Source organism: Capricornis sumatraensis, chromosome 8 (genome assembly GCF_032405125.1).
Source record: "Capricornis sumatraensis isolate serow.1 chromosome 8, serow.2, whole genome shotgun sequence".
Classification (NCBI taxonomy): domain Eukaryota; kingdom Metazoa; phylum Chordata; class Mammalia; order Artiodactyla; family Bovidae; genus Capricornis; species Capricornis sumatraensis.
The window spans coordinates 59732538-59747075 of NC_091076.1; the positions used below are offsets into that span (position 1 = coordinate 59732538).

Genomic DNA, 14538 nt, shown 5'->3' on the forward strand with positions numbered 1-14538 from the left:
AGAAAACTAATTAGTGCCAGAATCATTTCACCACATGATACAAAAATGGAGGTCTTATAACAAATGATCAAAGCCAAGTAGAGGTTAAATGACATTCACAATCTCAGAGCCAAATAGAAAGGAAGCACATATTTTAAAAAAATACAAAGTAGGTCATAAAAATTGAAAGAACAAAGAGATTAAGATAAAAAGCCATGGTGCTTGAAGGAAAATGTTGCAGTTTTGATATATTTGTGAATGATAGATACACTTGAAGATCTATTGCCCCAGAAGGTTAGAGTGATGACTTTCTTACTTAGAGCTTATCTAGAGGGGGACGACTTTACATGGAAGTCCCATGTATAGGCTTAGTAGTTCACAGATCTCAAATTGCTCTTACTTGAATGCTTATATTTGATTTTCAAAACTATCCTAAGTATTGCCGATTCATCTTTCAGTATTTCGATTATAACTTACAAACAGAAAAGTGAACAAATGCTGAGTGCATAACTTGGGAAATTTCCAGAAAGCGAATCGACCTATGTAACTAGCATCTAGATCAGAACACAGACCACAACCAGCACCTCAGGGGCCCCTGTGCCCTCCCCCAACCCCGCCTTTCACAAGGAACCACTGTCCTGTCACCTAACACCAGGGTTTTGTCAACTGTGTTTTATAAAGAGGAAACTTACTTTTGGAGAAGTCAAGTGACTTAGAAAGGTCAAGGCTAGTGGGCGGTGGAGGCAGCAGGGCTGGGAGGCAGCGACATCGCCCCTGGTTCCAGTGGAGGGTGAAGCTGCCATAACCCAGCGCAGATGCAGGGTGGCAGCTAGCAGAAAAAAGGCAGGGGAGGCTGGAGAGAGTCTGGCAGAGGGCAGCAGATACCTGAGAGCTGATGGACAGAACAGAGGATGCGGCCAGGCGGGAGCTGAAGGCCTGGACCAGTTTCCCAATGCTCTACACGGGGATCCTTCTGTAAACCCCAGGCATCTCCTCCCCCAGCCATTCTCCCCATACTTCCTCCCCCTCCCTGGCCAATTTTAGACTTGAAGACTAGAGATGTAGGTAGTGAGAGTAGGGTGGTTGCGGCGGCTCCACGTGCGGGGACATGTAACTTGCTGGTTCTGTGGAAAAATCACAAAGGGAGCAAAGCTGCTGTGTTTCAGGAGAACCGTGTCAGAACGCAGCCCTAAACTGGGTGTAGGCAGTGCATTTCCTGAGCTAAGGCTCCACTGCTTAATCGTGGCCCAGTCAGTTTACTTCTTAGAGCCTCAGTCTCTTCATCATTCCCTCAGGATGTTAACCATGACACGGGGCTTTGTCAGGGATTAAATAAGATAATGGACGTGAAAGCCCTTTAGTCAACTTGGAAAATGCCCTTTTTTTGTTTTGGGGGGTATTTTGGGAGGACTGGGTACTTTTTTTTTTTTTTGGCTGTTCTTGGTCTTCGTTGCCGTGTGCAAGCTTTCTCTAGTGGTGGTGAGCGGGGGCTACTCTTCGTTGAGGCGCTCAGGCTTCTCACTGTGGTGGCTTCTCTCGTTGCTCCAAGTGCACGGCCTCAGCGGTCCTGGTACACGTGCTTAGTTGCCCCGAGGCCGGTGGGATTTTCTTGGACCAGGGATCAAACCCATGTGCCCTGCATTGGCAGGTGAATTCTTAAGCACTGCCCCAGCAGGGAAGTCCCTAAAAGGCTGTTTAAATGAAAGACTTTACTGATCCTAAATATGAACCTGAGTGCCAGACAGTGTGAGATGTTAAGCTGTTCTTAAACATTTTCTACCTGGCTCTTTTACACACACACACACACACACACACACACACACACACACACACACACAAACCGGATGTCATGGAAGGGACTTGAGGACCGAATGGCAGGTCACGGACAGGCTGGGAATATGAAGGTAATGACCAGGCCAGAGGAGTGAGGTCTCGGTGCCCAAACCTGAAGAGAACGGTTTGAATTTAGGCCCTCACCAGTCCACCCCACTACTCTTAGCGTAACTGCTCCCTCCAAGACCAGAGTCTTCTGACCCTTGTTCTCTCAACTACTTGCCCCTGCTTTGGGCTGGAAGCTGCATGCACTGTCAGTCAACCCCTCCATTTTGGGGAGACCCACTCTTTGCTACCCCATGAACTGTAGCCCGCCAGGCCCCTCTGTCCATGGAATTCTCCAAACAAGAATACTGGAGTGGGTAGCCGTTCCCTTCTCCAGGGGATCTTCCCAATCCAGAGATCAAACCCGGGTCTCCTGCACTGCAGGCAGAGTCTTTACCGTCTGAGCCCGCAGGGAAGCCTAAATCGCCCGCAGTGCAGGAGACCCAGGTTCCATCCCTGGGTCAAGATTCCAGCTTTGTTAGGTTCCTGACAAGGGATGGGCCTCCAGCACCTTCTAGCCTGTCTGGGCTGCTGAGTGGGTTCCAGGACCAGAGAAATCCAGAAGGTGAATTCAGAGGCAGGTCCCAGGAAGAGGCTGCCGGCACCCCAGTCTGTGAAATCCGGTCACGGTGACGGGCCGGCCCTCCCCCACAACCGCCAGCGCCTGTGTCTCTGGCTTCCTGACAGTTAGGGCCCCTCTGGTGTGGGGCTGAGGCAGCGTGAGTGCGGTTATTTGTGCACAGCTCGCCTCGCCGCCCCCCCCAACAACTGTTTCCATTCTCACAGAGCAGCTACGTCCGGGTCAGACACACAGGACGGTGGCCGGGGGATTTCCAAGGGACTTTCTGAGAACGCCAGTGAAAGTGGGGCGTTGGCTGCACGGCCGGGCACTCTTGGTAAAACCCACTTCTTCCCTGCAGGACGCGTCAGCTCCGGCCTGGTGGGGCTGCTTCCCAAGGCTCCTTTCAGACTGAAACTGAAGAACAGAAACCACTACCCCGGAGCTCGGTCAGCTTGCTGGGCTGGGGAAGTCCATGAAAAACTCAGTTGGGATTGGAGTTAAACGGAACATTCCCTGAGCTTGAAGGCATGAGAAAATGGTTCCAGTTTGAAGAGGACCTGGGAGGGATGACGTGAGCAGCTGGGAGGCGGCCAGCTTCCTTCCCTGGGCCTGTGAGAGCGCAAGGGATGCGGAGGGTCACTGGTGAGGCAGCATCTCCCCGCCTTCCCACACATTCCAGGTCACAGGTAAGACACTGACTCACTAGCAACACCAGGTGGCTGAGAGACACACAGCCCCAGTGCAGGCCCCTCAGCTCCTGAGTCAGAGCTCCGCCTGCGTGCCAGTCCTCCCGTAGCACTTCCCCACTATTTGGGTTGACTGTATACAGCTCAGATGGTCAAGGATCCGCCTGCAATGCAGACCTGGGTTCGATCCCTGGGTTGGGAAGATCCGCTGGAGAAGGGAAAGGCTACCCATTCCAGTAATCTTGCCCGGAGAATTCCGTGGACATAGGATCCTGGCAGGCTACAGTCCATGGGGTTGCAGAGTTGACACAACTGAGTGACTTTCACACATGTGGTATATATATTTAAGAGTGGCTAATAAAAGAGTGAATGTTTTACCTTTTATAAAACTGAAGTTACAGAATTTTCACACCACTTTATTTTCAGAATCACAAAAATCCTGAAGTAAATGAAATGTAATCACTTTCGTTCTGAACAGATGGGGAGCAAGAAACTTAGGGAAATAAAAATGAGGACCCTGGGACTCCCCTGGTGGTCCTGTGGCTACGACTTCATGCTCTCAATGCAGTGGGCCTGGGTTCAAACCCAGGTCAGGTAACTAGATCCCACACGTCACAACTAAGACCTGGAGAAGCCAAATAAATGACAACAGTAACAACAAAAATGGGGACACTAACAGGCTTTATTACAGAAATTTAAATAGAAGAGAATTTATGATAAATATTTAATTCTAAAACAAATAATTCACCTTGGCCAGTAGCATGAAGTGACTCAAGAACCCCTACTAGGCCAGAGACAAAGGAGAGGCCCACCTCCCGGGGAGGCCCGAACTAACCAGAGCAGGACCCAACAGTAATCTGAGGGTCTCCAGTTAGAGGGACGTAGGGAAAGTGGGCAGGGTGAGGTCAAGGGTGCCACTGGTAGGCCTGAAGTATAGGAAGAACTGAACAAAGAAGAGAAAAAAGGTATTAAACATGGTCAAGGGCAAATACTACTTGCACAAGTAGTATTTGCCCTCAGAATTTTAAGGGATACCTGCTGTGCCAGGTCTAAAGGGCAGAAGGCGGCAACCACAGACACCAGGACTACGAGGCTGAGATGGTTGCCTAGACTCAGGACGGCAGACCTTCCGAGACCCAAGGAAGCACATTCGAAAGGCTACAACCCTGGAGGCTGAGATGGATCATGAAGAGCAGAAGGGCTCTGCTGCTCTGGGAAGATGCCTACTGGGCAGTGTGTTCTTATTGCACCCAGCTAAGGGAAAGAGGGAAGGAAGGCTTCTGCTGTGGGCTTAAGAACATTTCTAGGGGTTCATGTTTATTGCCATCTGACCCAGAGTCCTGCCTATGAGCAAGGGCGCAGCCCTGGGCTGTAGGTAGGAAAACTAGCATCCTACTCCCCACTGAATTCAGTCTCTACCCACCCCCCACAGTAGTCCAAAGAGGGTAAAAATGGCCCAAGGACACATTGGGCTGATCAGTTGACAGTCGGCTGAGTCTCAGCATCGGAGGGCGGGATGTGTTTGAAGTCCTGCCCATTTAGCTCCACGACAGAAAACAAGCAGTGGCAGAGACGAGGAGGCAAGATGCTGGCAGCCGTGCGCCTTCCTAGGTCTTTATGGCTGTGTCTCTGGACTTGTAGGCCACGCCTCGACTCTTCAGCTCCCGTACGATTCCTGCAGTGGGAAGAGAAACAGCTCTGTGAGGGGAGAAGAGTCAGAAGACAAGAAGGATCCCCTGGCTCCCATGTGGTGAGGGGAGGGGGTGGTACGCTCTAGGCAAACTGGAATTTCTGGACTGCTCATCAGAACTGCGTGGCTGGAGTGTCACCCCCTTGAGGACCCAGGCATGTGCTTGTCAATGACTTAGTAAGAACAGGAAGACAACGGTGGGAGACACACTGTAGCTGTCAAAAGCAAGGGTTCTGGAGCCAGGATGCCTGGGTGGAAATTCTGGCTCCTTACTAACTGCGTGACCTTGGACAAGTTATTTAACCTCTCTGAGGCTCTGGTTCCCTCACAGAGTCGTCCTGAGCACCGGCATTAATTCACAAGAGAAACTTCCATAGAGCCTGGCACAATAAATGAACAAGGGCTATTACTATAATTATTATTACCTTGGGGCAGGCGACCAGTGACGGACACTGCATACACGCCTGGCTTAAAGTTACCTAAAAGAGAAGAAGAGAGACTGCAGTTAAGAGTGAGTTACGACAAAAGACCACACACAACCTTAAGCTAAAAATGAAAGACATGCTGCAACTCTAAGAGAAGAGCAATTGCTTCTTTTGGCTACAAGTTTTAAGTGACAGGGCACAGGACACTTTTCATGGCTTCCCTCTGACCTCATCTTTCTCACTCTGGGGCCACTGACCAGCTGACTGAAGACTCCACCCACCCAGCCCAGACAACACATCTAGGCCAGGATAAAGACGAAGGGAGACACTTACTGACTCGCTGCCACTTGGAGACCCAGCTGTCCTCTGGACTCATCATCGCGATGATTCTAGGAAAGGGAAAGAAACAGTCAGCCGGAGCCGCCTCCACTGGAGAAAGCGAGATTGAGGGCACTGCCCAGCCCACCCCGGGCCCCACGCCCACCTTTACCCCATTCCCAGCTAGCACAGCAGTTCCGGGAGAGGAAACCTCAGGAAAAGACAAGAACTGAGCTTCTACTAGGAAGCAAGGAAAGCTCTGCACAGAGTTCTAGTGCTGGGAAGGGACTGACTCAGCTAGTACTGAGAGTCCTTGGGCTTAAGTCCCTGGCCCCCAGTCACAGGTCAGTCATGACTCGCCCCCCAAAAAGACTGATGCCCCAGGGAGTGGGACAGCTTTCAAGGTAGATGGCTGATTACAACCAGCACGACCACTGAAGGCTGGGGCCCAGGGCAAAGGGGAGGCTGAGTCTAAACAGTGGTCCCCTTAGTAGAAACAAGTTAGATTTAATCAAGCTCTGCCTCTAATGAGCTGTCCAGCTTGACTCGCATATGAAGAGCTCCCTCAGAACTTAAGATGAAATTAAAAGGGTGAGCTAATACATGAAAAAGCCCTAGCACAGAGTAGACGCTAAATAAACATTAGCTCTCCTTACTATCCTAATCATTCCTCCCAGGGTAGCTGTAAACCCAGAGCACAGGCCACAGAAAGGGACAGAAGCCTACTACTGAGCATGACAGGTAAGCTTCAGGTGCTTTCAGAAGCTACAGAGGTCATTTCTGTCACCACCCCCCATTCAATCAGGTATTTACTGACTGCCTCCTGTGATAGACCTGCACTGATGTTTGTTGACTGCCTCCTCAGTATCCACTCCTCCTTCTCTTGCTAACAATCTTGGATTCTTACTTAGGAAGCCTCCCTCCCCATCCAAATCCTATATTCGCAGTCATATGCTTCAAGTGGAACTGACCTCACCTCTAGAGGTGCCGAGTAGGGTAAGGCCCACTCTGGCCTGGCAGACCAATCTGGGGTAGGCATGTACACAGGCTGTTCTCATGACCAAATGTGTATTTTCCTCTGTCCTTCTGTCCTTCAAAATCTATCCTTCCAGCCTCACAGTGCCTGTTCATCCAATCAGATGATTTAATCTAATCAGAATCCCCACCACTCTCCAAACATACCCTGCTTTACCCACTCCATTCTTTTGTTCAAATCAATCCCTTTGTTTACAATGCTTTTTCTTCCTTTTTCTCATCTTGGCCTCCTCAAAAATCCTATACTTCTTTCCTTTATTAAGAGCCTGATTCATATGCTATCGCCTCCACTTCTGGCTGACTTCATCAAGCCCTCCTCTAATCTTCTTTAGCCTTGGATATACTTACTCTTCAAATCTTAATATGCACCAAAATACATAAATAACTCCTATAACTCAATAACAAAAGACCAAAACCCATTTTATCAAAGAAGATATACAAATGGCCAATAAAGATATGAAAAGATGCTCAACCTCACCAATCATTAAGGAAATGCAAATCAAACCCACAATAAGATAACCACATCACACCCAATAGGATACCTATTACCAAAAACAAAACAAAAAACAAAGCAACAAGTGCTGACAAAGATGTGGAGAAACTGGAACCCTTGTACTCTGCTGGTGGCAATGTAAAACTGTGCTGCTACAGAAAACAGCATGGCAGCTTCTCAAAATGTTAAACATAGAATAATCCAGCAATTCTACTTCTGGATATAGATCCCCAAAGAAGTGGAAGGAAGCAGGGACTCAAACAGGTATTTGTAAACCCATATTCATGGCAGCATTAAACAGCCAAAAGGTAGAAGCAATCTAGGTGTCCATCAATAGATGGACAGATAATTAAAATTTGGTATATACATAAAAAGGGATAGCATTACACTTAAAAAGGAAATTCTGACACATGCTACAGCATGGATAAACCTTGAAGACATCATGCTATGTAAAACAAGCGAATCACAAAAGGACAAATGTTGTATGATTCCACTTATATGAGGTATCTAGAGTAATCAAATTCACAGGAAAGGTAAATGGTGGTTGCCAGGGGCTGGGAGGAGGGGAATGAGATGTGCTAACAAGCGAATGAAAGAACTGGAGTATCTGAGCGTGTACATGCATGTCTACACATGTACAAAGTAAAGGTTCCATGAAACATCTTTTCTGCCCAATCCTTTACTCTCCCTTAAAGGAAAACAAAAAAGAATGAAGTGGGCCCACCCTGAAGTAGTTTTAGCAAGCACTGGTTTGGGCCCAGTTCATGTATAAACCCTTCACTGGCCTAGAGCCCAAAAGAAACTTAACAGTACCTCCTTAACCCCCAAACAATACTGCCTCTTGGCTCCTCCCTTGGGGAAAGAAAACTAAGACCCATCCAACTTTAAGTTTTTCTCATTCCCCTGCCCTCACTGGATAATCTCACTAAGTGAAAACTTTTCTCATAGGTCCTCTTAGACATATCTAAAAGTATCAGCTTTGGGGCCAAAATTTACCCTTCAAAAAAGATCCTCCTGCATTTAATAAACATGTATTAAGGCCCTATGCCAGGTTAACGGTGCATGAGACAAATACAATCCCTACCAGAAATTCCCTAATAGTCTAGTGAAGAACTGTCTAGTGGAAATATAATGAAAACCACACAATTCGTTTTTAAAGTTTCTATAGCCATGTTAAAGGAGTAACAACAAAAAGTAAATTAACTTCAGTAATGCTGCTGCTGCTGCTAAGTCACTTCAGTAGTGTCCGATTTTGTGCGACCCCATAGACAGCAGCCCACTAGGCTCCCCCGTCCCTGGGATTCTCCATGCATTTCCTTCTCCAATGCATGAAAGTGAAAAGTGAAAGTGAAGCCACTCAATAGTGTCCGACCCTCAGCGACCCCATGGACTGCAGCCTTCCAGGCTCCTCCGTCCATGGGATTTTCCAGGCAAGAGTACTGGAGTGGGGTGCCATTGACTTCAGTAATATAGTTCCTTTAACCCAGTATGTTCAAAATGTACTGGACAGCACAGCACTAGTGTGTCTCAAAATAACTGAGACCAACTCATATTAAGAGTCTCAACAGTCTGCCCAAATTTACTTTGTGGGGTGGGGGTAATATAAAGAATGAATGTAGCAATCCAAACGGCTTACCCATCAAAAGAAGAGCTGGTGCAGTCATATACCATCTCTCGGTTACCCTTCATCTGAAGGTACGCATCACAATTGTCACAGCCATCATATTCAAACTGGTCTATAGTCTTGGGAGAGGAAAAAAAAAAAAGGAGAAAGCTGAGCCAAAAGAAAAAACACTTTTCCATACTTCTGCCTGCTGAAGCACAAAGCTCCCTATGTCGGCCGTCTCATCACGCCCCCCCACCCACCCACCATTCTTACAGCCCCGTGCCTAAGTTCCACTCTCACACCCCTTTTCTTGTTATAGTTATGCCTCTGCTGAAAGCTGAAGTTGCAAAGGCATGTGAGAGGCCCCTGCCCACAGCTGCACAACCTAGCAGTGTCCCTGCTGAAGTAAACGATGGCCTCCTGCTCCTTCCCACACTCTGCCACCCACCCAGATCCTGGATCTGACTTTCTTTTTCACTGTTCCCCCACATCTATTCCGGCCTCTTTCCCCCAGCTTGGTCTCCCGTCAGCCTGTACAACCAGGTCCCCAACAGACACCTTGACCAGCGAACACAGCAGACACGCCCGCAGATGCCGCAGATCCTTCGGCACCGTCTCCAAAGCCATCCTCTCGCAACGAAGATCAGCGAAGGAATGAGCCACAATAGCCTCTCTGCGGATAAATAGTAAAAATTACCCAGAATGCCTGCACTTCCTCTGCCTCAGACTTCCCCTTCCGGCGCGGCGGCCCCGCCCCGCCCCCCGCCTTTGATATGGTTTCTCCCGCCAGGAGGCGGGGCCGGCCGAGAGGCACCTGGGCCGGCGCGGGGGCGAGACTGCGCAGCCGTCGAGCGTGTGGGCGGGGCCCGAGGGGCGGGGCCCGAGGGGCGGGGCGGCACGGTTGGCGCCTGAGCGGGAGCAAGCCGCGGGCCGGAAGGTCTGACCTGGACCGCTGGTCCCCTGGAGCGTCCCGGCTGACAGCAGAGGGTTTTTTTTTGGTCTTCCTGTCTGAAGAGTGGAGGGCCAGAGAGTCCACTGTCTCCCTCTGGATTATCTCAGCGGAGATGAGAAGTCCAGGGACCGCCCCCCACCTTCCTACCAGCGAGAGCGTGATTGGGTTTCCTAAAGGCCAGAGCGTGATTGGGTTTCCTACCTGCGAGTGATCGAGTTTCCTAACAGCAAGTGATCAGGTTTCCTGCCAGCGAGTGATTGGGTTTCCCTTTGCGTCCACAGGAATGCTGGTTTGTGAGCCGACTTCCGAAAAAAAAATGCGTATTGTTATTTCTAAGAACTCTTTATGTAAGTTTCCTCGTTCCAATTGATAATTTACGCCTCCAGTTCCTCTACTTCAGGTCGTGTCCTTTTTATTTTGCACCCTATAGGAAGATTTACAAATGCCTTGCTGTCTGGTTCAAAACTGGCACCAGACAATCCCCACCTCTACCAAACCTTTCCCGAAGAAGCACGCTTTTTGTGAGAAGAGGATAAGCCCCTGCAGGCTCTATGGAATTCTCCATACCCACGTAGCACCAGCTCCCTTGAGCTTCGCGGTAGTCCCACGAGTAGGCAGAGGACGTTCGTCTGTGTTTATCTAGACTGGAACTGTGGGATATAGATGGTTTCAGGCCCCGCTGTTGTATCTTCGCAACCAGGCCTCCTGAATTGAAACGGAGCTTCTTCAAGGCTGGTCTGTGCTTGGAGCCCGTCCCATGTTGTGTTCAGATGGGCGCTGGGACTGGGGTTAGGATGTTCTTTATCACTGCATACTCTCTAGTTTGAAACACACTTCACCCTGTTTGTCCCAGGGGAGCTCTCCAACAACTCTGAAGTGGGCCCATTTCATGGGTGGAAAAATGAGGCAACAGTGTTTTGCAGGGTCACAGAGAAAGTCCGTGAAGCATTATAGAGTGTGAACTAAACATACAGTAATAGTACAAATGACACACTGAACCACAAGGAGAATCCAGCCACACTTTCTCTCTCCCTGATCTCCCTAAATAATGCTTTTAGGGGCTTACCAGCCAGTTCTTGTTGCCGAGCCCACCACGCTACTCTGTCCTTTCATAAATTAGAGCCTAGCCTCTGATATTAGGAATATTTTTGCCCATGTAGAAGATGAAGTTGTTACCCTGAGTGACAGTGATGACAGAAGAAAACCATGAGACCAGATCAAGTTTATGGATAAATATATTAGCAAATAAATACATTTCTCATCATGGTGCCTGATTCAAGCGTCTTTCTGCCTGTTCAGATATAAATACCCACGTGGGTGCCTAGGTGCTAGTTCCCCACTGACTCTGAGGGAAAAGGATCCCCAGGTGGGTGCTGTGCCCACTCTGTTCCCGCATTCACATTCCAAATGGGATAACGCCTGAGGGGGCCAGCGATGGTCCAGCTGCCCTAGGGCGAATGTCACCCCGAGGAGGCCCCTCAGCTCTTGCCCACTTGGGACCAGCTGCCCCAGGCCAGACTTCCTTCTCTGACCCGACTCCGCACTGTGTGTATCTGACCTGCGTGGCTTATACTGGGAAGCTGGGCCTCTGGGCCATCTAATCTCAAGGGCCCCAAACTGCTTCTCCTTTGTTCTCCCCTGTTCCCTCTCCCTGCTCTGAGAGGAAGCGCCCAGAGAAAAATTCCTTGTTCAGCTGTAATTCAGCCTTTTCTACCTTCATCCCTTCCTCCCTCTTCCTAAATAAAGTCCAGCAGAAATCCTCTTCTTCCACCTCCTTTGGGATTTTCAGCTAAGCGATCTCCAAGGAAGAGTGAGCCCCTTCCCATTACCCCCACTACTCTCCCCCAGAGGGACTGGGGCTGCTGGAATGACAAGGGAGCCTGAAGAACAGAGGCTTCAACCCAGGTTCTTCAGGGTGCTGCACCACCTCAGGGACTGCATACCCTGGCTTCTCCTCTGAATATAGAGGAGCTGACAGTATGGACAAGGAGGGAAAACTCCTTGTGCACCAGGGCAGGCCCTGCCTGGTGAAGCTGCGAAGCCCATCATCTTTTTGCAAAGAAGGAAAACGGTAAGAACCAGGGTTGCTGTTGCAGCAGCCTTACTGAGGGGAAGCCAAAGCTGGTGTGCAAGACTGTCTTCAGGAAGGAGGTGAGCAGGGTTCATTCATTTGGCTGAACCCATCTGCTGGTATGAACATGAGGCCTGGGATGAAGAAGTGCTCAGCCTGGGGAAGGAGCACCACCTTTATCACACCTGTCTACCCATGCCTAGCTTCCTGCTCTCAGAAAAGCACAGCCTGCAAGGGAGCCCACCCACACCAGTGGTAGCTGGTTGCCTGGCTGGACACAGATGGTTCTGCCAAGAAGGTCTGGAGCTGGGAGCAGGAGAGGACACCTGCCACCCACCATCACCACCCTCTGCCAGTGGCTCCAGGAATATGGCCCAAAAAGGGGGGGGTGGCTGTTTTCTGAAGTCCTTTCTTTTCTGAGGAGCAGGACTCTGTGCCAGGTAGGGCCCCAAGTCATCCAGCAAGCTCTCTTGGTTGGAGCCAGGACTGAATATCTCACACGGCCTGTTCACACAGCTCCTCCAGCTCCTCTTCTGTGCCTGCATTTAGAGAGGGGAGGAGAGAGGTCACTGAGGGTCAGGCCAGCCTCTTGCTTGTTCTACCTGTAAGAGAGAGGCAAGAGCAGGGAATGGGTCCAGAAGGAGTGATTAGATTGAAAGCTGAGAGGGACTCCCGTTGGGACAGAGGGGAGAGAAAAACAAATCCAGAGTAAGATACATATATAGCAACCAGTGTGTTACCAACACTTACTATTCATTCATTCATCTAATGAATATGTATTAATCACTAGTGGATCTGGCCTGCAACCTTGTGCCAAATAGAAGACAAAAAGACTAAGCAGGGCCCTGGCAACCTTGTAGGAGAGGTGTGCATTTAGTAAGCTGCAATTATGCCAGTGGGGCCAGACTGGGCTTATAAGAGATGAATCAAGGGAGGAGAGAGACCATGTCTTAAGTGGAGCATCAGGAAGGGCTTCCTGAAAGTGGAGATACATGAGCTGGTCCTGCAGGAATAGAGAAGAATTCCATCTATGGGAATAGGAAGGCAGCAGAATATTCTGGGCTGCAGAAACTGCAGGAAGTGTTTACCTAGTTTGGCTAAAGCTTGGAGCAGGGGAAGGAAAGGTGAAGAGTGGAAAATAAGGTTGGGAAGGCAGATGGGGGCTAGGTGGTACTAGAGCCTTGAAGGTCAAACCAGGTTGGATTTTTCTTTACCCTGAGCAAAACAGAGCACTTGAAGATTTCTGGACAGTTTATTTGAGGAGGACGCTGGCCGCAGAAGGGAGGGGAGATGAGCAGGGTCACTGTACTGCACGGCTCGACAGGACAGGACACTGATGCTCCGTGGCTGTTCTCCATGGCCCTGTGAGAGGGAAGGAAGGACCCAGGAGGTTCCCACCTCGATCTTTAGCCTGCACCTAAGACATGGGCAGGGACCAGCAGTACTGGAAAAGAATATGGTAATGCTGGCAGAGACACAGTTAACAGACCCTGGGGGTGGATTGGATCTGAAGGGCAGGGGAAAGAGAGGCACTGAAACCAGTTTTGAGTTTGGGAGAGAGAGGAGGTGGTGGGTCTGGCAGTGGCAGCAGGGAAAGTATACGTGTGACAGGATCCACATTGGAGCCATCAAACACATGGTCAAAGTCTACGTCACATGGCCCTATGGGAACAATTCTTTTCTATATGATAACAGCTTGCACGCCCATCTCTCCACAGACCTGGGTCTCCTGGTTGACAAGTTCCATGTCCTGAGAGTCTGGGACCTAGCACACAGCATGCGTATAATGCAGAAAGAAAAATGGGGGGAAGAAATGAAAGAATGGATGACAGCAGCTCCCAGGTCCTGCCTGTGGAATTCCTAGACCCTGAAGTCTTACAGTTCAGGACTTTCGGGGCCCCTTTAGGGGCGGAGGCCTCCTCCTAGCAATGGCAAAGAATACTGTCATCCACACAATAGGAAACGATGGAGAAGAACTGGAGTCGGGGACCAGGAAGAGGGAGGGGAGGACTTGAGCAGATAGACACCAAGTTAAAGTTGAGGATCTACAGTCTCACCATTGGCTACAATACAGTAACAGGGATGCATGGAGTCCCCGAGAGAATAATGTTGGTCTTATCAACGAAGGTACACAGAAGGGAAGCCCCAGTTCCTTTAGTTCCTTTAACTCAGGGGAAAGGGAAAAATCACAGGACTGCTGGGAACCACCTGTGATCTCTCTCCACTTTTCCTCCCATCATTCACATAACTCTTCTCATATAGCCCAGAGATATGGCAGGGGTGGGTGTGTGTTAGTCACTCAGTCGTGTCTGACTCTTTGCAACCCCATGGACTAGCCCACCAGCCTCCTCTGTCTATGGAATTCTCCAGGCAAGGGTACTGGAGTGGGTTGTCCTTCCCTTCTCCGGGGGATCTTCCCAACCCAGGGATCGTATCCAGGCCTCCCATAATGCAGGCAGATTCTTTACCATCTGAGCCACCAGGGAAGCCCAGAAATATGGTTATCTCTAGTTATGTCTCCTATAAGATCTCATCTGGCCTGGAATTATGTTTTTCAGTAACTATTTGTCCAGACTCTTGTTGGCTTCCTTGGTATTTACAACTAATATTGAGCTGTATGCATTGTTATAGCTGTACCAATTTTTAAAATATTGAAACACTTGTGTTTGGATTTCCCTCGTGGACTAGCGGTTTAGAACATGGGTTCGGTCCCTGGTCTGGGAATATCCCACATGCCACGGGGCAGCTAAACCGGTGCTCCACAATGAGAGCGGCCTGCACGGCAATGAAGAGCAGCCCCTGCTTGCAGCAAGTCGAGAGAGCCCACATGCAGCAACGGAGTC

The 14538-nt window shown here is 49.6% G+C and overlaps 2 protein-coding genes across 2 annotated transcripts in view; both read right to left on the reverse strand.

Moving 5' to 3' along the window:
- Positions 1-3784: 3784 nt before the first annotated feature.
- On the reverse strand, positions 3785-9713 carry SUPT4H1 (SPT4 homolog, DSIF elongation factor subunit). The gene is made up of 6 exons (XM_068978015.1): positions 9617-9713; positions 9231-9345; positions 8703-8809; positions 5554-5609; positions 5221-5274; positions 3785-4780 (listed from the first exon to the last, which is right to left on the reverse strand). Exons 2-6 carry the CDS (start codon positions 9297-9299, stop codon positions 4713-4715), a joined length of 354 nt encoding a protein of 117 aa, XP_068834116.1. The 5' UTR covers positions 9300-9345; positions 9617-9713; the 3' UTR covers positions 3785-4712.
- A 2390-nt stretch (positions 9714-12103) lies between these two features.
- The window catches only part of RNF43 (ring finger protein 43), a 65958-nt gene continuing 63523 nt past the window's right edge, over positions 12104-14538 (reverse strand). Inside the window, exon 9 of the mRNA XM_068978862.1 lies at positions 12104-12234. Within this exon, the coding sequence (XP_068834963.1) occupies positions 12191-12234 (44 nt within the window). The 3' untranslated portion in view covers positions 12104-12190. The remainder of the gene's footprint in view (positions 12235-14538) is intronic.

What these genes read in the sequence shown, in the direction of transcription:
- SUPT4H1 (XM_068978015.1), bottom strand. Translation starts at nt 9,299, where the DNA reads ATGGCTTTGGAGACGGTGCCGAAGGATCTGCGGCATCTGCGGGCGTGT. An exon ending in TGCTGTGTTCGCTGGTCAAG is followed by an intron (nt 8,810 to 9,230) that starts GTGTCTGTTGGG and finishes TCCTCTCCCAAG; the next exon opens with ACTATAGACCAGTTTGAATA. An exon ending in ACCAGCTCTTCTTTTGATGG is followed by an intron (nt 5,610 to 8,702) that starts GTAAGCCGTTTG and finishes TCCCTTTCCTAG; the next exon opens with AATCATCGCGATGATGAGTC.